At 51.7% G+C, this 23,518-nt stretch overlaps 1 protein-coding gene across 4 annotated transcripts in view; it reads left to right on the forward strand.

The window, feature by feature from the left end:
* Positions 1–9,552, forward strand: part of BCL11B (BAF chromatin remodeling complex subunit BCL11B) — a 90,891-nt gene extending 81,339 nt beyond the window's left edge. For all 4 annotated transcript variants that reach the window (XM_034992563.1, XM_034992565.1, XM_034992562.1 and 1 more), the window contains one exon: positions 7,494–9,552. In XM_034992563.1, the coding sequence (XP_034848454.1) occupies positions 7,494–9,547 (2,054 nt within the window). In that variant the 3' untranslated portion in view covers positions 9,548–9,552. The remainder of the gene's footprint in view (positions 1–7,493) is intronic.
* Positions 9,553–23,518: the final 13,966 nt, after the last annotated feature.

Here is a 23,518-nt window from a genome sequence, read left to right on the forward strand (position 1 = left end):
CTGCACGTAGCTGTGATGAGACTTCATTTCTTTTTTATGTAAGTCTCGATTAAAACCCACTTCCTAGAGTTTCTGTGAGCATCTGCCTGAGAGTCCAAGTCCGGCATTGACACGTGCAGATGGCATGTGAGTTGAACACACCAAGGTCAAGGACAGATTATGATAGTACGTGTGATCAGTATCAAGTAGTATTCCCCAAATGCCCGGGGAATACTCTGGCGGTGGTGCAGGGTCTGAAAAGACATTTTCAGGCAGAGAAGGAAAGGCAGGTAATCTGGGCGCAGGGAACAGCAGGTGCCAGCCCGTGTGTAAACACGTGGCCTCAAGCAGAGGACCGGGAGGGTGAGGGAAGGCTGAGTGCCTCTCCCTCGCCCTGGGCAGCAGGGGCCGGCAGCCCTGTGATGCGGGAAGATGGGGGGGTGGCCTGCTCGCCCGTCTTGCTGACGCCGGCTTAGAGGGGGGCGGGGCGGTGGCCGTGGCCTAGTGTCCAGGTTCCGTTTGGAGTCCCCTGGGATCCCGGCCTGCCCGGTGGTAGGCGCTGCGGCTGAGAGGCGTGGGCATGTTGGGTGGGCCCTGTGCCCGGCGTGCCCAGGGAGTGGTACACTAGGTGAAGGCTGAGCCCTGTGGGGCCAGGCAGGTTCACCCAGACACCCTCGTCTGGGTGACGATGTGGTCAACAGCGCTGGCCGTGGGACACAGTATTTTCGCAGGTCACCCGCAGTTCTGAAGCACGTGTGCATTGGTCACTGTGTGGGTGGCCATAGTCACAGCAGCGGCCAAGGCCGGCTCGGTCCCTGTCCTCAGGGAGCTTGGAATCTAGCCCAGATGATGAATTTTTAATCAATAACCAAGGGCCAATAATGTGGCCTTGAGCAACTCATTGACGTTCCCTGAGCCTCCTTTATTGCTCCTGTCAGTGGTCGCGGTGTGTAGTTATCACGAGGACTAAAGGAGGCCGTGCAGACGGGAGCCCCACGCCGTAGGCTCTAAGCCCCAGTTCCGCCAGGCCCCTGCGTTCTTCCCTCTCCCGGCACCCTGGCTGCCCACCTAGCAGTGCTCGTACTGTTCATCAAATGATTGAGGGGGCACTAGGTGTCTCGTCTCCCCCTGCAGCGTGAGCTCTGTCCATCTAGGGAGAGTACCTGGCGGATGCCCAGGGTGCCCAGCTCCTGTCTGTGCACTGAACAAAGGAAGGGCCAGTGGGGTCTTGGCTCTCAGCAGGACACACACTGCCACCTCGTTAGTTGAGCCCCGTCTCACCTGGGCCCCCACTTACTGGGCTTCTGTGCACTGGGATCCATGGAGGGCAACGAGGCAGAGGCACACTGAATGTGGTAATGAGGATCTAGAGGATTCCGAGGCCCGGAGGGAGAGTGCAGGGATGGACTGGCCACGTCTGCCACGGGCAGTGGTGGAGGGGCGTGGGCTCTGTGAGGCAGAGCCTGGCTGAGCACCAGGGAGACCACACAGGAGTGGTATATCACCCCCACCCCCACCAAAGTGCATCTCTTACTTTTCCATGAGATGTAATCAGCATGATTTCACCGAGTTACCGCGGTTCGAGCCCACAGCAGCACCCCTCCGCTTCTTAGCACTTGGGCTGGAGCAAAAGGTAAGGTGCCGCGCCCGGCACAGCTATGCCCAGGTACCTTGGCCCGAGGTCCCAGGTCTGTACACGTTCCTCTCTTGCCGGGGCTTTTATCAGTTGGCACAGGGCTCAAGAGCGCAGCCGGTTGTGTGGCCTCGGGCAAACCGCCTTGCCTCTTCCAGCCCTCAGTGTCCTCCTCCGTGAAATGGGGCCAGTGACAGCTCTTCGGGGCTTGTGTGGAGCCTCGGGTGAGGTCAGCTCTACTTAGCTGTGGACAGGCCCGTGTAAGGATCTAATGATGGCTTAGGGTTCCTGCTGTCGTGACTACTCCCATAGGTCCGACTTGGAGAGAGGCTGATGTTTCACAGGGTACCTGCAGATCAAGCAGGGGTGATTCTAGATTTCGTAGACAGCCATGCTCAGAAATAATAGAAACACAAAACCTACAAAAACCGCCCAGGTGGCCAGCTGACATTTTCTTTCTGGGATCATGAAAGGGGAGACGGTTTTTCAACTACTAAGGGGTCTACACATCCAAAGGATACTAGTGATAATAATTACTATCATTTTGGAACAGTGCAGACGATATTGTTAGCAGTTACAGATTCGGGAGGAGGACTGGGTGTGGACCAGTGAACCAAGCCCTTTCTTGGGGCACAGGGGACCCTGGGATCCGGCATCCTGCCCTGCATCTGGGTCCTGGGTTCTGTTGCCCTCCCCCCCAACCCCCAGTGGGCTTACTTGCTTTGTGAAATGTCCCCCTCCAGGGGCCAGGCCTGCGGTGGCCTCGATTGGGTTCCAGGAAAGGATAATTGTGCCCTTCACCGAAGGGCACACAGCATGGCAGGAGAACCTCCTTCTTGGCCATTTTCATCATAAAACAGGCCCTGACGAGTGTAGCGAGAAGGATCAGTCCCTCAGGTGGTGCTGAGCGCTGGAGAGCCGGCGGGGAGCGAACCTGAGGGAAGCCTGAGGAGGGCCGCGGCCCTCTCCCTGCTGGCTACGGGGCTCTCTCCGCTTGCTTCCCTGAGCTTCCATTCCCTCATGCACCAGCAGGGATGCAGCCCTTGCCTGGCCTTCCTCAGAGGCGGGGTGAGGAACGACGAAAGATGCTAATACTGGCAAAAATGCTAAACCAGCTACGGAGCACTTTGCAAACTGTGGAGGGCTGTGTGAAGCCAAGACCCGGTTCTTAGATCAGAGTCCAAGGGTCCCGATTCTAATTTTGCCCAGCTTTGGAGAACGGCCCGGGCGGGATCTCACCTGTGGCCCTGCGTGAGCTGGGGGGTGGGGGGGCATCCTCGCTGCCCCCTCTGAGCAGAAGCGGACCGCTCCTCTCCTGTAGGCACGAGCGCCCTTCCTCGTGGCGTCACTTGGCCTTTGGAAAGACCCCGTTAAACTAGTGCGCTCAGCTGTGGCTTTTTCATTGAATAATTACTCAGTTAAAGGTGTGTTTTTTATTGAACATCCCTGATACCTTTATTGGTCTTATTAGAGTAACCAGCATAATAAGGAAGAACAATTATTTAAGTGCTCATTAAAAAAAAAAAGGAACAACCCCTCATGGTGGAGGGAGACTCATCCGTTGCAGGAGGGTCCAGTTGCCGGTCGGTCCCCAAGCGTCACTGTAAGAAATGATGTTTCCTCACTGTGAACAGGTTTTCACTTCCCTGGAGCCTCTCATGCTTGAGGCAGGCTGCATGAAAATTCCTGGTGGGTTTTATTACTGCCAGATTTAAACATGCACCGCCAGGTTCAAGGATGGATACTATACAAACCCCACTCGTAACATCTGCGTCATGCTCGATGTTCAGTGTGTGTCCCCATGCAGGATCTCACTGGGTACCCCCAGCCGTCTTTAAAGGCAGGTATCTTATTCCCATTCTACTGATGTAGAAATCGAGGCCCAAAGAGGTTGTGATTTGAGTGACCTCACCGTGCTGGGAACATCAAGGCAGAGGTAGGGTCGCCCAGGCCCTCGTAACTAGAGACGGCAGGGAGGGTTTCCAGGTTGAGAAAATCGTAAGGACTCCCTTTAGAGCCAGGAGAGCAAAGAAGATCCAGTCTGGGTTTCTGCCAACTGAGAGTAAAAGCGTCTGAGGAAGGAAGCAAGCAAGCAAAGACAGACACGGGCCCTGGGTTCTGAGCTGCCAAGCCTGATTTCGTGATCGCAGCTGACATTTCTAGGTCTGTAGGCTGGGTTTGATGTTGCTGGTACGTCACTTCAAAATATTCTAGGCATCCACCGATCACGTGGCACCTCAGCAGCCACGCGGGGCGCGTGGTGGGAGTGGATCCTGTCTGGGTCGCTGGCTAAGTGGTCTCCTCGTGGAGCTGCCAGCTTACCTCTGGGCAGGTGGCCCTGAGCTTGAGGAGGGGGTCACGTCCGGTCCTGGGACGGGGAGGGGGCCAACCCTCTCGCCAGGGGTCTTCCATTGCATTTAAAAATGAGCTGTCCGTGAATGGTGTGCTGTGAGTGTAAAATATTTAGTGAGTTTTTGAATAGAAAAATGTTCTGAGTGGCTCTTCAAAGACTTCTGACATTGTTCACTTGTTAAAAGTGAGCAGCCCTAGTGCTCAAGGCTACTTCTAGGCAAGAGAGAACCATGAAGTGGTAATATGGAAATGAACATTTTATTAAGGGAAAAAAAAAAAAAAAAGCTGGGGGAGAGTGGAAAGACAGTTGTCTAGGGAGGGCCTTTGAGGGCTGTGAGATTTAAAAAAAGTCAGAAGCTGTCAGATCCTGGGAAGGCCGTCGCCTGCAGTGAATCTGGCCATCGTGCGAGGACAGTTTGGGAACCAAAGCAGTTCGGTGGTGTGGGAAAAGAAAGAGCTCACCCCGGCATGAGCAGTGGCTCTGAGATCCTATTTGATGGACACATAGCTCTTCCCCACCTGAGGGTGAATTACGGACAGGTAACTTCCTCCGTTGGCTGCTCCAGAGTTTTAGAAGTGTCTTTTTTTTTTTTTTTCATTTTTTCCTTCTTCTTTTTTTTTTTTAAACAAGAAGTGGAAACATCTGAGCTCTTTAGAACATGTAGCTACAGGCTTCCCAGCAGCTGCCATTTTGAGTTAAAAAAATGTTTTAATCGGCCATTTCGGCTGAAGAGGATTCTTTATTCCTGGCCTGCCGGGGAATTCTGCATTTTCTTCTGATATCTGCATTCCTCACCAGCAGTAGAACTTTCTAGAAAATATGTGGCCAGCAGAACAAGAAACAGGAAATGCTCTGGAGTTGAAGCCCAAGGAGATGAAGATGAAGAACAAAGAGATCGGGGAAAAGGGGGTGGGGTCCCACTTAAAAAATGAAGAACCAGAGCATCTGTGTACCATAAATCGATTAATTAGAGTTTCCAAAAGCCAAGGTGAAGGGTACCGAAACGCTCTTTAATTCGAAGATCTACGACCTTGTAGGATGTGGCACTTCATTTGTGTTATTAGCTCCGTGTCAGAAAGGGACATTTTATTTATCCTCTTGTTATTTATTACATATTTATTCTGCCTTGCTCTAGAAGAGGATTTCAAGAGGACTCTAAATATTGTGGTTTCTGGCCAGCTCTCTTGTGCGGCAGTCTGAGGCAGAGGGCTCCGTTCGCCCAAGTCCATTAACTAATCAGCTAGGCAGGAGGTGTTTTCTCTGCCAGCTGAGGGGTGTGCCGGAAGGGAAGGCCCACGGTTGGTACCACCGTACAGCGGGCGCCCCATGCGAAACACGGCGGCCCAGGGCCTTGGGAGGCCTCCCTGTCGTTTTCCAGGCGGGGAAAATTCCCCTCGGGGACTCCAGCGTGGGGAACTGAATTGCCCAGACGGACTGGGTACACCGGAGAAAGAAAATTGCCTCAGAAGTTCTCCTTGAGCTGTTAGCAAAAGCAGAGTGAAGCCGAACCTCACAATTCTTTTTTCCTCTCTGTCCTTCCCCCCCCTGCCCACTGGTCTCCTTACCACCAAACACGCAGACACAGACTAGGAGCCGGGAGTGAACGGATCACTATGGGGCACCACACTCCTAAAGCCTGTCTTGGTTTCCAAAGGAGGTGGGTGTTCTGGCCCAGTTGGTTCTGGGGTCTGGGTAGGATCTCCACCCTGCCTGCTGGACGGGCTGGTCCCTTTCTGTGACACCTCAGGCCCTGAGTGGGGCGGGGAGGTCTCTGCCCTCTGAAGCTGTCCAGCCGAGCCTGTGAACATTGGATCCTTCGGTCATTTGGTTTTTACAGCTAAATGTGAAGCCCCCGGAAACATAACTTGTGTACGGAAAACAAAAAATAAATCTCTGTGCAGGATTTCGGAAGGTCTTTTGGGGAGAGGCTGAGATGGGGGCGGTCTTCTCCACTCTGCACCCTGCTGTATTCTCAGGTCACCTTCTGATTTGGGGTCTGGAAATTAATTTGCAGCTTTGGCTTCACCAGGGAGTCTGCGGCTACCATACTTCATCAGCATTAAAACCTTCCAGGTACAGGAAAGTTTGAAAAAACAAAAGGGGTTTTTCAAGATCTGGGCTGTGATGTCTTGTTCTCTGTTCCCTCCCTGGCTAGCAAGCGAATCTCATGGCAGAAAGCAGGGCCTGCCCGCACCTGCCCCTTTATAGAGAGCATTAGGAGCAACCCAGACTGGAAAAGCAGCAGGCTGCCCCCGGAGGTTGAGGAGGGCGGCCCCGAGACAGGTTCTGGATGAAACGTTCAGCCTCCATTTTCTGACTGCCTCAATGATGGACAAAGACTAACGTTTTTGGCTCAGTGCCACAAGTGTCCACTAAGATTTGGTCCCGATGTCACCAGAGCCGGCATGTAACAGATCCACACTTGCCACCGTTCATTCGACCGCCCCGTCAGATTTGACATTCTCCCATTCAGGTAGCATTCCGGCAAAGGTCTTCATGCTTGTCAGTGGCCCCCGCTCCCTCCCGCCCAGGGGCCTGCGGAGGCCAGATTCCATGGGGTGGGTAGGGGTGTGTGTGAGGCCAGAGGGGGGATCGGAGGGCAGTGGGCTTCCTAACATGCTAAATTCCTTCTGCTCCTATATGTTCATGTGTAAATTTGACAGTACTTTCGGCATGTATGCTGGTGTGTGAAACCCTCGTATTTCCTATAGCTGAAATCCCAAATGATGCAGAGGTATCAGCCATTTCTCTTTAAAAAAATGTTTGCCAGGCAATTGGGTTTGACTTGTGTTTTTCAGAACCCCCTTGGATCAAATATTGCCTAATCACTGGTTCTGAAGCTGAGGGGGAGCCGTGAGCTGCGGTTTTGCCCCCCAGGGGACATTTGGTTGGGCCTGGAGAGATTTGCGACCCTCCTAACTGGGGGAGGGAGTGCTACTGGCTTGTACTGGGTAGAGGCCAGGGATGCTGCTGAACATTCTACAAAGCACAGGACCCCCCACCCGCACCCCAGAATCCTCCTGGTCCAAATGTCAGTAGTGCCTTGGTTGACAAACCTTGGTCTGTCATGGTTGCAGGTGTCCCGGCTGTTCTGTCGTTGACATCACGCATTCTCACAACACCGCCTCATTTGGCTTCTGAGATGATGGGGATAAGAGCAACTTTTCTTTAGGGGAGCAAGCCGAGGTCTAGGAATTGGGGGTGCTTGCTGAGGTCGTGTGGCCGATCTGGGCTTTGCCGGGGCCACCTGCCCACAGAGCCAGCTTCTTCAGCTCTCCAGTCGGGTGGGGTCTTGGCCCGCCGGAGGGTCCGACACGTCGCCGGCCCTGGCCCGCTCCGAAGGCCCCCCCCCCCCCCCCCCCGGGGCCCCCCCCCCAGCCCCCCCCCCGGGCCCCCCCGGGCCCCGGCCCCCCCCCCCGCCCCCCCCCCCCCCCCCCCGCGCGCGCCTTCAGGTCAGTGGCCCCGCCGTGCGCGCGCCCCGTCTGCTTCTCACGCTCTCTCTGCCTTTCTGTCCGTGTGTCTCCCCAGGTAAAGATGAGCCTTCCAGCTACATTTGCACAACATGCAAGCAGCCCTTCAACAGCGCGTGGTTCCTGCTGCAGCACGCGCAGAACACGCACGGCTTCCGCATCTACCTGGAGCCCGGGCCGGCCAGCAGCTCGCTCACGCCGCGGCTCACCATCCCGCCGCCGCTCGGACCCGAGGCCGTGGCCCAGTCCCCGCTCATGAATTTCCTGGGCGACAGCAACCCCTTCAACCTGCTGCGCATGACGGGCCCCATCCTGCGGGACCACCCGGGCTTCGGCGAGGGCCGCCTGCCCGGCACGCCGCCGCTCTTCAGCCCGCCGCCGCGCCACCACCTGGACCCGCACCGCCTCAGCGCCGAGGAGATGGGGCTCGTCGCCCAGCACCCCAGTGCCTTTGACCGAGTCATGCGCCTCAACCCCATGGCCATCGACTCGCCCGCCATGGACTTCTCGCGGCGGCTCCGCGAGCTGGCGGGCAACAGCTCCACGCCGCCGCCCGTGTCGCCGGGCCGCGGCAACCCTATGCACCGGCTCCTGAACCCCTTCCAGCCCAGCCCCAAGTCCCCGTTCCTGAGCACGCCGCCGCTGCCGCCCATGCCCCCCGGCGGCACGCCGCCGCCGCAGCCGCCCGCCAAGAGCAAGTCGTGCGAGTTCTGCGGCAAGACGTTCAAGTTCCAGAGCAATCTCATCGTGCACCGGCGCAGCCACACGGGCGAGAAGCCCTACAAGTGCCAGCTGTGCGACCACGCGTGCTCGCAGGCGAGCAAGCTCAAGCGCCACATGAAGACGCACATGCACAAGGCCGGCTCGCTGGCCGGCCGCTCCGACGACGGGCTCTCGGCCGCCAGCTCCCCGGAGCCCGGCACCAGCGAGCTGGCCGGCGAGGGCCTCAAGGCGGCCGACGGCGACTTCCGCCACCACGAGAGCGACCCGTCGCTGGGCCACGAGCCCGAGGAGGAGGACGAGGACGAGGAGGAGGAGGAGGAGGAGCTGCTGCTGGAGAACGAGAGCCGGCCCGAGTCGAGCTTCAGCATGGACTCGGAGCTGAGCCGCAACCGCGAGAACGGCGGCGGCGGCGGGGTGGCCGGGGTGGCGGGCGCGGGCGGCGCGGGCGGCGCGGCCAAGGCGCTGGCCGACGAGAAGGCGCTCGTGCTGGGCAAGGTCATGGAGAACGTGGGGCTGGGCGCGCTGCCGCCGTACGGCGAGCTGCTGGCCGACAAGCCCAAGCGCGGCGCCTTCCTGAAGCGCGCGCCGGGCGGCGGCGACGCGGGCGACGACGACGACGCCGGCGGCTGCGGGGACGCGGGCCCGGGCGGCGCGGTCAACGGGCGCGGCGGCGGCTTCGCGCCGGGCGCCGAGCCCTTCCCGGGCCTCTTCCCGCGCAAGCCGGCGCCGCTGCCCAGCCCCGGGCTCAACAGCGCCGCCAAGCGCATCAAGGTGGAGAAGGACCTGGAGCTGCCGCCCGCCGCGCTCATCCCGTCCGAGAACGTGTACTCGCAGTGGCTCGTGGGCTACGCGGCGTCGCGCCACTTCATGAAGGACCCCTTCCTGGGCTTCACGGACGCGCGCCAGTCGCCCTTCGCCACGTCGTCCGAGCACTCGTCCGAGAACGGCAGCCTGCGCTTCTCCACGCCGCCCGGGGACCTGCTGGACGGCGGCCTGTCGGGCCGCAGCGGCACGGCCAGCGGCGGCAGCACGCCGCACCTGGGCGGCCCGGGCCCCGGGCGGCCGAGCTCCAAGGAGGGCCGGCGCAGCGACACGTGCGAGTACTGCGGCAAGGTGTTCAAGAACTGCAGCAACCTGACGGTGCACCGGCGCAGCCACACCGGCGAGCGGCCTTACAAGTGCGAGCTGTGCAACTACGCGTGCGCGCAGAGCAGCAAGCTCACGCGCCACATGAAGACGCACGGGCAGATCGGCAAGGAGGTGTACCGCTGCGACATCTGCCAGATGCCCTTCAGCGTCTACAGCACCCTGGAGAAGCACATGAAAAAGTGGCACGGCGAGCACTTGCTGACTAACGACGTCAAAATCGAGCAGGCCGAGAGGAGCTAAGCGGGCGCCGCGCCCGCCCCCGTCCCGCGGCCCTCGGCCAGCGCCGGAGTGCTCGCCCGACGCTCGCCCCCGTGTCTGCGCCCCCTCGCCCCGCTCGGCGCGCGGGTCCCCCCCGGCGCGCGGTCCCCGGGGAGGCGGCCCTCCAACCTAACCTGTGTCTCCGAAGTCCTAGGGAAACCCGAGGGTTGATTGAGGCAGTAAACTATTGTGGAGCCTTTAACTGTGCAATAATTTCTGTATTTATTGGGTTTTGTAATTTTTTGGCATGTGCAGATACTTTTTATTATTATTCTTTCTGTTAAATTCTTTTAAGAGATTTTGTTGGGTATCCATCCCTTCTTCGTTTTCCTTTTTTTGTTGCTGTTGTTTTTGTTGTTTTCTTTCTTAACCCAGTAGCAGCCTGAGCAATGACTCCCAAGCGATATAGAAGGGAAGCTTATCTTTTAAATTATAATTTGGGGGGGGGAGGGCGCTGCTTTTTTGAGATTTAAGCTAAGCATGTGTAATTTCTTGTCAAGAAGCCAACACTTAAATGACTTTTAAAGTTGTTTACTTTTTTTTAATTCCTTCTTTTTTTCCTTTGGTCCTGAAATAAAAAGTGGCATGCTGTTTTTTTTGGGGGGGGGGGGGGGTTGGATGTACAGCGGATAACAATCTTTAAAGTTGTAGCACTTTGTTTCAGAATTGGAATTGAGATGTAGCACTGATGATGTCCTGAGTAACAGAGGCCTTTCCTGTGTTTTCAACCTTTACATTATCTAAGGAAGCGTTTTAGTGGTGAGGGGGAGTCAGAGGTCCCTCCTCCCCCGGAAGACTCAGCACTGCCAGAGAAATAGGGGTTTTTGAGAGCTGCTGGGGAGGTGGCCCGAGAGCATCCTACAGTTGTGCATCACCAGCAGATACGGTCCTTTTCTTGGAGTGTCCGCCTGCCCTGGGATGCCGTCTTTGCTCTTTGCTGTAGATGAGGGCAAATAAAATGGGCTGAGGGTACTCTCTTGGGTAGCTGGCGGTGACCTGCGGTGACACAGAAAAGAAGGAACCAGCCATGTTCTTTCAGGCTTCTTCTGGCTTGATGGCTTCTCTCTCTCTCTGTCTCTGTCTCTCTCTCTCTTTTCATCACCCCCCACCACAGAAATCCCAAGTCGCATGTTGCTACCAGTGATAATTGACCATGTCTCAAGCAGACAAGTGCCCCAATGAGGGGAACTGAGAGAAGGTAGTTTTCTCTCATTTAATGCACACTGATGACATTGTGCGGACGGGTGGGCGAATCTTGCGAATTTCTGTTCCCTTTTACTGGATAAGCAGGGAAAGCGTTCCATCCGAAGGTGCCCAGCGCTACTTCCCAATTTTTTTTTTTTTTTCCTATCCCATTAGGTTGGAAGGTACTAAACATTGGACTGTTAAGATTAGACATTTGAATTCTGTTGACCCGCACTTTAAAGCTTTTGTTTGCATTTAAATTAAATGGCTTCTAAACAAGAAATTGCAGCATATTCTTCTCTTTGGCCCAGAGGTGGGTTAACCTGTAAGGGACGGCTGAGATTGAGTGTCAGTGTTGCTAAGCTTGGCATTCACAATACTGGCACTATAAAGAACAAAATAAAATAATTTATTGGACGGTTTTTCTACTGCCATTCAATTTGATGTGAGTGCCTTGGAAACTGATCTTCCTATTTGAGTCTCTTGAGACAAATGCAAAACTTTTTTTTTTTTTTTTTTTGGAAATGAAAAGACTTTTTGAAAGAGTAAAACAAGAAAAGTACATTCTTTAGACACAAACAAAGCCACATTTACTTTTAATTAAATTTTTAAAAATCCTGGTTGAAGATAGAGGACATGAAAATGCCATAAGACCCAATCAAATGAAGAGATAAGCCCAGCACAACCATGGACATCTTAGCTGAATTATCCTCAACCCCCTTTGTTTGTGGGACAACGCTGCTTAGATTTGGCGTGGAGGTGATTTACTGCTGAATTAAAACTCAAGTGACACAAGTTACACGTTGATATCGTTGAATGAAAAACAAAACACAAACAATTCAGGAACAACGGCTAATTTTTTTTCTAAAGTTAAATTTAGTGCACTCTGTCTTAAAAATACGTTTACAGTATTGGATACATACAAGGGTAAAAAAAAATTGTGTGTATGTGTGTTGGAGCGATTTTTTTTTCCAAGTTTGCTTACTAGGTTATAAAAAAATGCCACAGTTGGCTGCGTGTATATTGTTTTCTTTTTGGTGACGGGGTTTTAGTATATATTATATATATTAAAATTTCTTGATTACTGTACAAGTGGACCAGTATTTGTAATAATCGAGAATGCCTGGGCATTTTACAAAACAAGAAAAAAAAAAAAAACCCTTTTCTTTTCCTTGAAAATGTTGCAGTAAAATTTAAATGGTGGGTCTATAAATTTGTTCTTGTCACAGTAACTGTAAAGTCGGAGTTTTAGTAAATTCTTTTCTGCCTTGGGTGTTGAATTTTTATTTCAAAAAAAAATGTATAGAAACTTGTATTTGGGGATTAAAAGGGGATTGCTACACCATGTAGAAAAAGTATGTAGAAAAAAAAGTGCTTAATATTGTTATTGCTTTGCAGAAAAAAAATCACATTTCTGACCTTTACTTATTTTTCTCTCCCTGCCCCCTCTGGAATGGATATATTGGTTGGTTCATATGATGTAGGCACTTGCTGTATTTTTACTGGAGCTTGTAATTTTTTAACTGTAAGCTTGTCCTTTTAAAGGGATTTAATGTACCTTTTTGTTAGTGAATTTGGAAATAAAAAGAAAAAAAAAAAACAAAAACAAACAGGCTGCCATAATATATTTTTTTAATTTGGCAGGATAAAATATTGCAAAAAAAAATTTGTATGTTTAGTCCTATTGTACAGGAGAAAAAGGGTTGTTTGACAACCTTTGAGGAAAAGAAACAAAAGGAAGTCGTTAAATGCTTTGGTTCACAAATCATTTTAGTTGTATATATTTTTGTCAGAATTGGCCTATACAAAGGACTGTTCGAGCAGGGCTTCTCTCGGAATGCCCCGAACCTTGCATCAAGGCTCCCTGGTGTGGCCACAGCAGACCGGATGGGAAATTCTTTATTCGTGTTGAGTGGAGAAACCAGTTTTTGTAAAGATGTCGGTGTATTTCAGAGTCCTCTCGTTCTCTAAGAGGCCATCTGTAAGATGTCAGGTGTTAGAGGAGAGAGCGAGAGAGCATCTTCCTTCTCTACTGTCACCGCTGTGGCGGGTCACCACGTCTCCCGCCCTTAGGAGCAGAAAGGAATGCAAACGGAGCTTTCTTTAGTCCTTGAGAAAACATGAAACAGACAGACAAAAGATGTAGTGAAAGGAGCTGGTGAATCAGCTAGGCACAGGTGACGTGAGCTGCTGTTGAGACCAGCGCAGATTGGATTTCAGGAAGGAGTCCCCGTCACAACCAGGGCCTTTCATTCCATGGAGAGTGTTGGCCTGTTGTCTTTCTTACCTGCTCTGCTGCTTTTCTCGCTGAAACCTACATTCCGTCAGTTTCCGAGTGCCGAGGGCCTGGGATGAATTCGGTGCCTTTCCATATCTCTCTCTCTCCTTCCTCTGTGTTTCCTCTCCATCCTCCAGCCTCTGTCAGCCCTTTATTTTGTCCTTTTCATTTTTACCCAATTGCATTTCTTTCTCCCTCTCTGTAGCCCCCCCCCCCCGTTCGTTCTTTCTTTTTTCCTTTTTTTTTTTTTTTTTTTGTAAAGCCAAGTAGCTTTAAGATAAAATGAAGTGGTGGTTTTTTGGATGAGGGAATAATACATTAAAAAAAAAAACACCCTATATCAGGAAGCCATTTTTTATTTCAGGAACTGTAAAACCATTATTTCAGGTTATGAAAGTATAACCAAGCATCTTTTGGGGCAATTCTTTACCAAACGCAGAAGTCTTTCTTCTGGGAGCTTTTCTGTTCAGTACACCCTTCCCTCCTTGCCACTGACCTTTGCAAAGGGAGCAGAAAGGGGGAGGAGGGGAGAGGAAGCTGAGATGTCAGTTTCCTACCTGCCCGACCTGAAGACCCAGGGGCTGCCCTTTCCTTCGGATGCCCTGTTAAGGTACTTGAGCCTCCAAGGTGATCCTCCTGTAGTTGCGAAAGCTAGCCAGCCCTCACCAGCTTCCACAAAGTCACCAGAATGCCAGGACTAAGCCATCCTAAAGCACAAAGATTGTGTCTCTGTCGACTGCAGAGAAAAGAGCATTATGCTTCTCTTTCATGTTTAAAAAGCCAACACTGGAGCAGATGACCCAGTGAGAGAGGCCCCGAGCCTGGGTGACCCAGCCGACCTCAGGCTGGTTTCCATACTGCCACAACTTTGTTCAAAGTTGCCCCAAACTGGAACCTGCCACTTGCCATTAGAGGGTCTTTCATGGGGAGAGGAGGAGGCTGAACTACTCTAAGCAAAATGTGAAAAGTAAGGAAGTCAGCCTTTCATCCCGGTCCGTAGCGAAGGTTTTGTTGCGCGCAGGCAAATCCGTGATTTTGGTGCTCTTTGTATCTCAACCCTGCAAAGCAAAGTTACATTGATTTAAGTTGTTTGCATTTGTACTGGCAAGGTGAAATATTTTTATTACCTTTTCTATTACTTATTGTATGAGCTTTTGTTGTTTACTTGGAGGTTCTGTCTTTTACTACAAGTTTGGAACTATTTATTATTGCTTGGTATTTGTGCTCTGTTTAAGAAACGGGCACTTTTTTTTTTTTTATTATGGATAAAATGTTGAGATGACAGGAGGTCATTTCAATATGGCTTAGTAAAATATTTATTGTTCCTTTTATTCTCTGTACAAGATTTTGGGCCTCTTTTTTCCCTTAATGTCACAATGTTGAGTTCAGCATGTGTCTGCCATTCCATTTGTACGCTTGTTCAAAACCAAGTTTGTTCTGGTTTCAAGTTATAAAAATAAATTGGACATTTAACTTGATCTCCAAACCTTGTCCTTTTCTGTGTCTTTCAAGGGTGGGGGATGGACAGCTCATTTCCAAGGGCGAATTGAAGGTCTTCTCCATTTTCCTCTTGACCCACACCCCTGGCGCCCGTATCTGGGAAGACTGGGAACAATGGCCCAAGAGACCGGCAGTTCTCTTTCTTTATTCTCGTAAAGCAGCACGATTTAGATCCGTGGTTCTCAGTCCTGGTTGCACATTGGAGTCACCCGGGAGGGTTTGAAAGTTCCAGTGCCCAGGCCCCACCCGAACCGATCTCTACCAGAATCTGTGGAGGTGGGATCCAGACATTAGTATTTTTGAAAGTGATCCAGGTGATTCTCGTAGACGGCCCCATTGGAGAACAAGTGGTTTAGAAGAGAAGGTACTTGTCTGGGAATGACAAGGCCCGGGTCTAGTTTAATTCTGCTCACATTTTCTGAACACCCAGTGGGAGCCACTGGGTGAGGCACCCAGGGACCAGAGAGAGACAGAAGCCCTTCTGTAAGCACCCAGATGGCTCTGTGGCCTTGGTCAGGTCCCCCAGGTCTCCCATCAGTGAAGTGAGGTTGTTGGACTGGATAGCATCTCTGACTCTCTGTGACTCTTAACAAAATCACCTAGGAGGACTCACTTCCCCTCCCACGGGCTAGATGTTAACAGACTTGAGGAAATGTTCTTTAGGGATAATCACCCAGATCCAGAAGAGGAAACAAGGTCTTTCAGAAGGAACTAGCCTTTAACTTGGCCTTTCCCAGTGCTGGGCCTGGAGCAGTCAGGATGGAGATGGAAGAAGGCATTTGCTGGCTTTCAGCCAGTTAGGCACAAGGTTACCTTTGGTTTCCTCCTTGTGAGTGAGAGTCAGAGCCCACCCCTGAGTGCAAAGGGATCAAAGACCCACTGGGTCCTTCTTGACTGCTCTTCTTACATTTCCTGCTCTTAGATACACAAAGAACATTCCACTCAAGTCCATTTCTGCAACCATGAACCAGGTCCCAACCTAGGCAGCCCAAGAATCTTGGCAAGGACACTGCAAAAAATGAACACACGCCAAGCCATGCTTGCTAAGATGCTTTGTGGGTTCTGCCCACAGAGATGATAGGAGAAATAAGGCAGCGTGTTCTTCTGTGTCCTCTTTTCACCCCAAACAGGTCACCATTCCCCCAAGGCCGTGCCTAAGCACTGGAGGAAAAGAAGTGGGATTTGAACCCCAGCACCAAGCAGGGAGTAGGCAGCCATTCAGGAGAAGACCTGCCCTGCTCTCTAGAGGCTTAAGGAACAAGAATTTCCACAGAGGAACTCTCTTTTTTTCCTAGGCCTGGGCTCCAAGTCTTTTCCGCAGCTGGCTTTAACACACGGGTATCTGAGCCTTTGTGTGTTTTCCACTCAGAAAACTGGGCAACTGGCAGAACTGAAAGGCTCAGTTGCTTTCTTGCAGCCCGTCCTCTCCCTCAACCCTTCTGAGAAGACCAAATTTGTGGGTTATCAGTGGTGCAGAGGAAAGGCTCAACTCCATTCTCAGTATTGTCTCATCAGTAGCTCTGTGACCTTGGGTCAGTCCTTTCTCTTTTCTGGGTCTCAGTTTCCCCACCTATAAAATGGAGAGTTAAGGTGACCTGGAAGGACCCATTGTTGCCTTTGAATGGTTGGATCCTGACCAGAGTGTCTTGTGCACACAGAGTAACAGTATTCTGTGGGCATGTTAGGGTCAGAAATGTTCCCCATCCGGATTGCACAAATCAGGGTGAGACTGGGTTTTTGAGCATAGAAAACCCCGCATTTTTGCTGGTTGCAACAAGTCCTCAGCCACCTTGCAAGTCTCAGGGTTTGCACATTTTCCAAGCAGTCCCAGTCCCAGTTGGGGCATCAGAACAGGCTGCTAAACACCTTGCTCTTGAGCTGAAGTTCAGCCATTAAAGTTAGAAATTCCCTTCTGCCTTGGAGAGAAAACTAGATGAATAGAACTTTAAAACATGTTAATGTCATAATATACATAATGAAGCTTACATAACTTTCAAGCCAGGGAGAAAAATACTCTGACCTCATGTGCAGGTAAAGTCTGAGTTACCAGCTGCCTGCATTGCATAACCTTCAAAACGATTTTTATAGGATTCTGGTTACAGACCATCTAGGATGCTCTACAGAAGTTAAAACTGGTTGAGCTCAGAAGTCTATTCAGCCCCCAAGCAAAGACTGAGCTGGATGTCAGGCCTAGTTACAGAGGGAGGTCTTGGGCCTGGTCTTTGCTCTTAAGGTACTCCTTGTTCAATGAAAAAAAATGGATTATGAAACCAGACTGCAGGATGGGGTAATGTGGGCAGTGAGAGGAGCCCGGGAGAAGGAGCAGCTGATCTGCTGGGGAGAGGGGGGGATTAGGGAAGCTGTGCTGCTCCTCGGAAGATGAGTAAGGGTTCACCAGGAAGATGAGGACATGAGGGGGAAAAGGCATGTCTTGCAGAGGGTATGACTGGGGACGATGCATGGATAGTGGGAAAGTACAGTGAAGCCCATGGACAAGCAGAATCTTATAGTTGGGACCCTTACAAGTCATCTGGGTATATTCCAATCTCACATAGGAATCTTCTCTGAAACCCTAAAGTATAGCATACCCATCCCTCCCTCCCTCCCTCCCTCCCTCCCTCCCTCCACTCATCCATCCGTCCATCCATCCACCCATCCATCTACTCATTCCTCTCTCCCTCCTTCCATCCATCCATCCATCCATCCATCCATCCATCCATCCATCCATCCATCCATCCATCCATCCATCCATCCATCCATCCATCCATCCATCCATCCACCCATCCATCCATCCATCCATCCATCCATCCATCCATCCATCCATCCATCCATCCATCTATCCATCCATCTGTGCATCCATCCACTCATCCATCCACTCATCCATCCATCCATTCATCCATCCATCCAATCACAAGTTGCTCATGAAATAAACATTCATCAAGGGCCTATGCTGTGCCCCAAAGCAAGGAGCTACTGGGGTGTCAGAAACAGTGCTTCTCCCTCACCCTTCCTCCTCCTTTCCATCGACAAGGTTGTAGTAAGCTTCTACTCCACATCCTATGCTACAGGGTGGAAGCGGGGGTGCAGAACCAAAGAGCTGGGAAGTGGAAGAAATTAAGAGGAAAGCTGTAGGTGGCACCCCAGGCCCCCTTTCCCTTTGGCTTTCCGCATGACGAGCCCTTTCGCCTTTGTTTGGAGGCACAATGGAGATTTCGGATTTGTTACTTATACTGTGTTGCAACTATATTGTCCTGTTTTCTCTCAGAAGCTCTGGAGTAGTTGTGTTGAAGGTCTAATGGTGTTCTATCTGATCTGGTGATGTCATTCTCAGAAACTCTAAGTATACTAGTTAGAGATTTCTGGAGCGAGGAAGAGCTATAGACCTATAGATGGTTGCCTTTGTCTCAACATTTTGTTAAATTCTTTATTAATAATTTCCATCCCTCCTCATCCCACAAAGCTGTGAGAATGCCAGTGGGAAACATAATAAAGTATTTTTAAAAAGCCCAGTAAAACATCAGGACCAGAGAGATGAAAAGACAGGAGTAAATTGTGTCCACCTGTGTAAGAATATAGCCGAGATTGAAACAGGCTATATGTTGCTACATTGAAACCATATATTTGAGTCTAAGCTTCTTGGGAGCCAAAGGGAAAAAAGAAACATAAGTATCCCGCTTATGATTCACCAGGAGAAAACTCCCCAGCAAAGGACACACATAATAGCAACGTTTTCCAAACAGCCTCTCTGCTCAACAGTAAAGGAGTGAGTGAACGAGAAGGTCCCTAATGGTATGTGTATATCCCCCTAGAATGAAGCAGTTGAAGACTTTGGTAATAGTAGGAAAACTGTGTATGAGGTAATGTAAACTTTCAAAAGAATGGAGAATATGCACGTGCTCTGACTCCACAGGATGGCCCTAAAGGGGATGCGGGTGGTGGTGTCTATTACATGGGGGTGCTGGAAGGAAAGCCTCATCAGAAAGGTCTTCCTCCTACATTTCCCAAAGTTTCAGGAGGTCTGTCCTGTTGCTTTTGCAACTGACAATATTCAAGCGAATATTGTGAGTTGGGCCCTGGCAGATGTCTCACCAGCATCTGCTGTCTCTTGGAGCCTTTGGCTCCAGCTAGTCATTTTCCAAGACACACAAAGACTCTGTACAGAATCACCACTGGACAATGTGGAAATGCCTGTACGTCCCATAACCTGGCACTAATCACAGCAGAAGCAAACTTGCCTTTTTTGATTAAGTAATCAAAAAGGTTTTTGTTTTTTTTTTTAAGATTTATTTACTTGAGAGATAACATGCACGCGTGCGCGCGTATGACAGAGGGAGAGACTGTCCAAGCAGAGTCCCGCTGAGTGGGGAGCCTGATTCAGGGCTCTATCTCATGAGCCAGGAGATCACGACCTGACCCAAATCCAAGAGACAGATGCTTAACTGACTGAGCCACCCAGGCACCCCTAAATAATCAAAAAGTTTTTGATTAAATAGTGTCTCTTCTAGAAAATTATCCCAAGCAAGCTGTAATTCAGCCACAGATTCAACCACAAAGATGTTCACTGTAGCTGTATTTACTATAGCAAAGACTGGAAATAAAGCACATTATGCAGGGGCACCTGGGTGGCTCAGTCATTAAGCGACTGCCTTCAGCTCAGGTCATGATCACAGGGTCCTAGGATCGAGCCCCGCATCGGGCTCCCTGCTCCACGGGAAGCCTGCTTCTCCCTCTCCCACTCCCCCTGCTTGTGTTCCCTCTCTCGCTGTGTCTCTCTCTGTCAAATAAATAAAATCTTAAAAAAAAAAAAAAAAGCACATTTTGCAGATATCAAAAACAATACTACCGGAGCAATTTAAATGGCACCGGAAGGATGTTTGTGATGAAATGTTAGATTTTAAGCACATCACAGGGATTTTTTTTTAAGATTTTATTTATTTATTCATGAGAGACAGAGAGAAAGAGAGTTACATAGCTTGTAACTATATTGTTATATATATACAATTATATTGTTATGACCATGTTATATATAGTTATATAAATGTGTGTATAACAATATAATAAGATAAGAGTTTGTGACATTTTATTCATCTGGAAGCCTTTTCTATGATTTCTAGACATTGGGAAATAAATACCTCTCTTGCTAAGTCAGGATGTTTCATCCTGTACTGGAGTCCCTCTCCTCTGCCCTTTTTCTATCTGTGGTTTCAGTTACCTTCAGGCAACTTCAGCCCAGAAGCAGATGTACCTCCTTCTGACGTAAGGTCGGGAGGTCGGTGGTAGCTTAACGCTATGTCACAGCACCCACATCACTCACCTCACCTCGCCACGCGGGCATTTTCTCATCATACATCATCACAAGAAGGGAGAATACGGCACAGGAAGATATTTTGGGAGAGAGAGACCACATTCAGAACTTTTATTACAGTAAATTGTTATAATTGTTCTGGTTTATTATTACTGTGGTTAATCTTGTACTGTGCTTAATTTATAAATTAAACTTTATCGTAGGCATGTATGTATAGAAAAAACAGTGTGTATACAGGGTTCGGTACTATGCATGGTTTCAAGCATCCACTGGGGTCTCAGGACGTATCTGCTGCTGATAAGGCGGACTTCTGTGTTTGAATCATGTAACTTGTGTTTCCCTTTTCGCCACAACTGCCAGGAAGCTCAATGTTAAACTTAATGTTCGATCACAGCATCCCTACACACACACACACACACACACACACAATTCCTCCTCCTATATGTTTTTGATTTTCTATTTTGGCAGTATATGTGGTCTTACTGTAACCTCCTCAACACCTTACAGAAGGCGGTAGGGCAGGGAATTAAAGAGGTAACTCCCTTCGCCCCTGAAGCCGTCCCAGGACACCCTGCCCACACCCCTCTGCTTCTGTCCTGCCCCCTGTTGTATCTGCAGCTCCCGGTCTAGGGTCCATCCCGACTGCCTTGTGGCAGCTCTGGTGTCACTAAATTGTGCGGTTTAAAAATCTTGTGTGTTGTTCTCTGTCTTCTGATCAACTTGGAAACTTCAGTGTCGTGGACAGAAACCCATATTTTTTAGAATTAGACACACTTGAGGCTGAGTAGGAAACTCAGGTCTGCCTCGTACCAGCTAAATGCCTGGGGTCTGTAATCCCTTAGTCTCTGTCCCTTATCTGTAACACGGGGACAAGGTCTCTACACCGCACAGCTGTTTGGAGGCTCAAACAGGCAAATGCAGATAAGGTACCGATACATGGAAGGTGCCAACAAAATTCCATTCGCTTTCCCTTTTGTTTTCCAGTTGTGGTCCCGAGTTCCAAGCCAGCCTCTGACCCTCCCGCACCCCCGCTCCAGCCTCTCTGCGGGCTGTCTCCCACCCCCGGCTCCCCCACACTCTGCAGAGGCCCTTCTCGCCTGCTCTGGGTGTCGCACTCGTGAAGGCGCCCTGGATCCCGCCCCCCCACCATGTGTGTGCCTCCGGGGAGCCTTGCCTGGCGCAGTCACAGGGACACCCACTAGGCACAGCCCTGAGCGCCTGGCAGCTGGGCAGGGGGTGGCTGGTGCACGGGAGGGGGCCGGCTCCGGAGGTGGGGTGCTGATCCGGCCTGGGCTGCCCCTCACTCGAGGGAGGGCTCAGAAGGCCCAGGAGATGGGAGCGACTCACTTCTCCTAATCTCGCTCTGGTATTCCCCGCCACCCCCCCAAGCCCACTGTCTTGATCTGTCCGTCTGTCTGTCTCCGACTCTCCCTTTCCTCTGTCTCTGGCGTGCTTCTCTGGTCCCTTCCCCGGCTCTCCTTCTGTTTCTGATGTCTGCTCCTCCCTCCCTGCACTGGGGACCCGGTGCATCCGCCCCTGTGAGCACGTCTCTGGGCAAAGAGGCTGCCTCTCCCTGGCCAGCACCCACCCGGGGCCATTCTGAGGGCCCTGGGGAGCAGTGGGTTTATCCAGAGGCCAGCCGCCCCCTGGGGAATGCCCCACAGGCTCCCTGAAGATGTGGAGCCCCCAAACATTAATAGCTGGTTAGTTCTCACACTGCAACTAGTGGAAGAACCATCCACGAAGCTCGTTAAAATACATGTTCTCAGTCCACTCTGCTCAGAGGCCCTGAGTCCGTGCGTCTGGGGAGGGGCCTGGGAAATGCATTTTAAACCCGAATCCCGAGAGATGGAGAGGCAGGGCTTTCTAGGCCACACGCAAGGAGGCCCGTGCAGGTCACATGAATGCTGGCCTGCGGAGCCCACCATTCCCCTGCCCGAGCCATGTCCGCTTGAGCCTCCCGGCCCCCTGTCCACTCTCTCTGAGGCCTCGCCTCGGACACTCCCCGCCACTTCTCGGTCTGTTTCCTTCTCAGCAAACTGGGCTGGATGAGTCCTCCCCACAGCGTGGCTGGGAAGATTAATGAGGTGATGCATGAGGAAAGCCTCCAAAGACCTATGTCCCTGGACACGCATGGGACAGTGATGGATGTGTTAAGTAAACAGCCAAATAAATGGTGGCACTCCCCTCATCTGCCTCTTCGTTTGTGAAGCATCCCTCAGATGAAGCCCCTGCTCCAGGAACACTGCAAGCTCTCCCCAGACATCCTGCTTTTCCACCCGCTGTCCCCTCCGTCGGGGGAATCCCTCTCCCATACAGGCTCTCCCACGCCAGCCCGATGCTCCAAGGGCCCATCTCCCAGCTTCTCGAGCCCCCAGGGCACATTGGCCTGGCCCAGTCCCGTCTGGCCTTTAGCATGATGGGTCCCAGAGGGCTATGCGCTGGGGAAGGAGGAGGAGTCGAGAAGGTGTCCCTTCGCTGTGCTGGGTGGAGGGAAGCCCCACCTGAGGGGCTACAGAACCCCGGGGGGCCGCGGCTCGGCCCCACAACAGCACTTCTAGGAGCAGCGTGGCAGGAAGGAGTTACTGTCAGGAGCAAGAACCCCGCGCAGGCGGCCTGGCACCTCTAATTCTTTTGCCATGGGGCCTACCTTCTCTGAGCCCTCTCAGCTGGTAAAAGTCTTTGGGGTTCACCTCCGATCTAGCCACTGCCTTCATTCTGGGTTCCTACAAGAGCATCCCTTGCTTTTAGCCTCAGATGGGCTCTGGAGCCAGACCGCCTTGGGTTGGGGCCCCGATCAACCGTTTCCTATATGTGTGACCACTCGGTGCCTCGTTTCCTCCTGCACAAAATGTGGATAATAGTAGGAGCACCTACCTCCTTCACTCTTGAGATGATTCAGTAGGACACGGTCTGCAAAGTTCTTAGCTCCGTGTGCAGAGTAGGACTCTCCAATCTCAGCACCGCAGCGACTCGGTGCAGCAAAGGTTTATTTCTCGCTGACGTCCCAGGCCCACAGAGTGGATGGCGGGCAGCTTTCTCTGTGGCGCCTCGGGGCTGCAGCCCCCTCCGTCGTGTGCTCCCACCGTCTTCTAGAGCTGTGGCGGCCAACGTAGTGGCTGCCAACTAGTTAAGCTTAAATTAATTAGAAAATCAATGCAACTACAAGTTCAGTTCCTCCCTTAACACTAGCCACACTTCAAGAGCTCGAAAGCCACACTTGACTGATGGCTCTTTCTCTTGCATTTCCCAGCCCCACCCCACCCCCTGAACCCCCCACCCCACTTGGTCCTGAAGGAGAGAGGCACTGGTTTCCAGCAGCTCTCCCCCCTGCCCCGTCCCCTCGGTAGAGCAAGAAGGCCCCTTTCCTAGAATTCCCTAGCCAACTTCCCTCACAGCCCATCACCTTGAAACGGATCACATGGCTATTCCTGAACCAATTCTTCGGCCAGAAGAAAGCCGTGAGCCAATTGGCTTCATCCTGGTTTTCCAAACCAATCAGGTGGCAGGAGGCCTAGAACTGGAGATGAAATGGGGCCATGCCCCGCCTCCACAGGGGATGACGCTGTCCAGTGCAGGAGGGATGGGAGGGGTGCTGGGGAGAAACCACAGATGCCCAGCTCAGCGCCGGGCTCTCTGCTGGGCCCTGGAGGCGCGGGTCGGACCTGAGCCTGGTCTCTGCTGC

The sequence above is a fragment of the Mirounga leonina genome, unplaced genomic scaffold (assembly GCF_011800145.1).
Source record: "Mirounga leonina isolate KUSES-001 unplaced genomic scaffold, KU_Mleo_1.0 Mir_82, whole genome shotgun sequence".
Lineage (NCBI taxonomy): Eukaryota > Metazoa > Chordata > Mammalia > Carnivora > Phocidae > Mirounga > Mirounga leonina.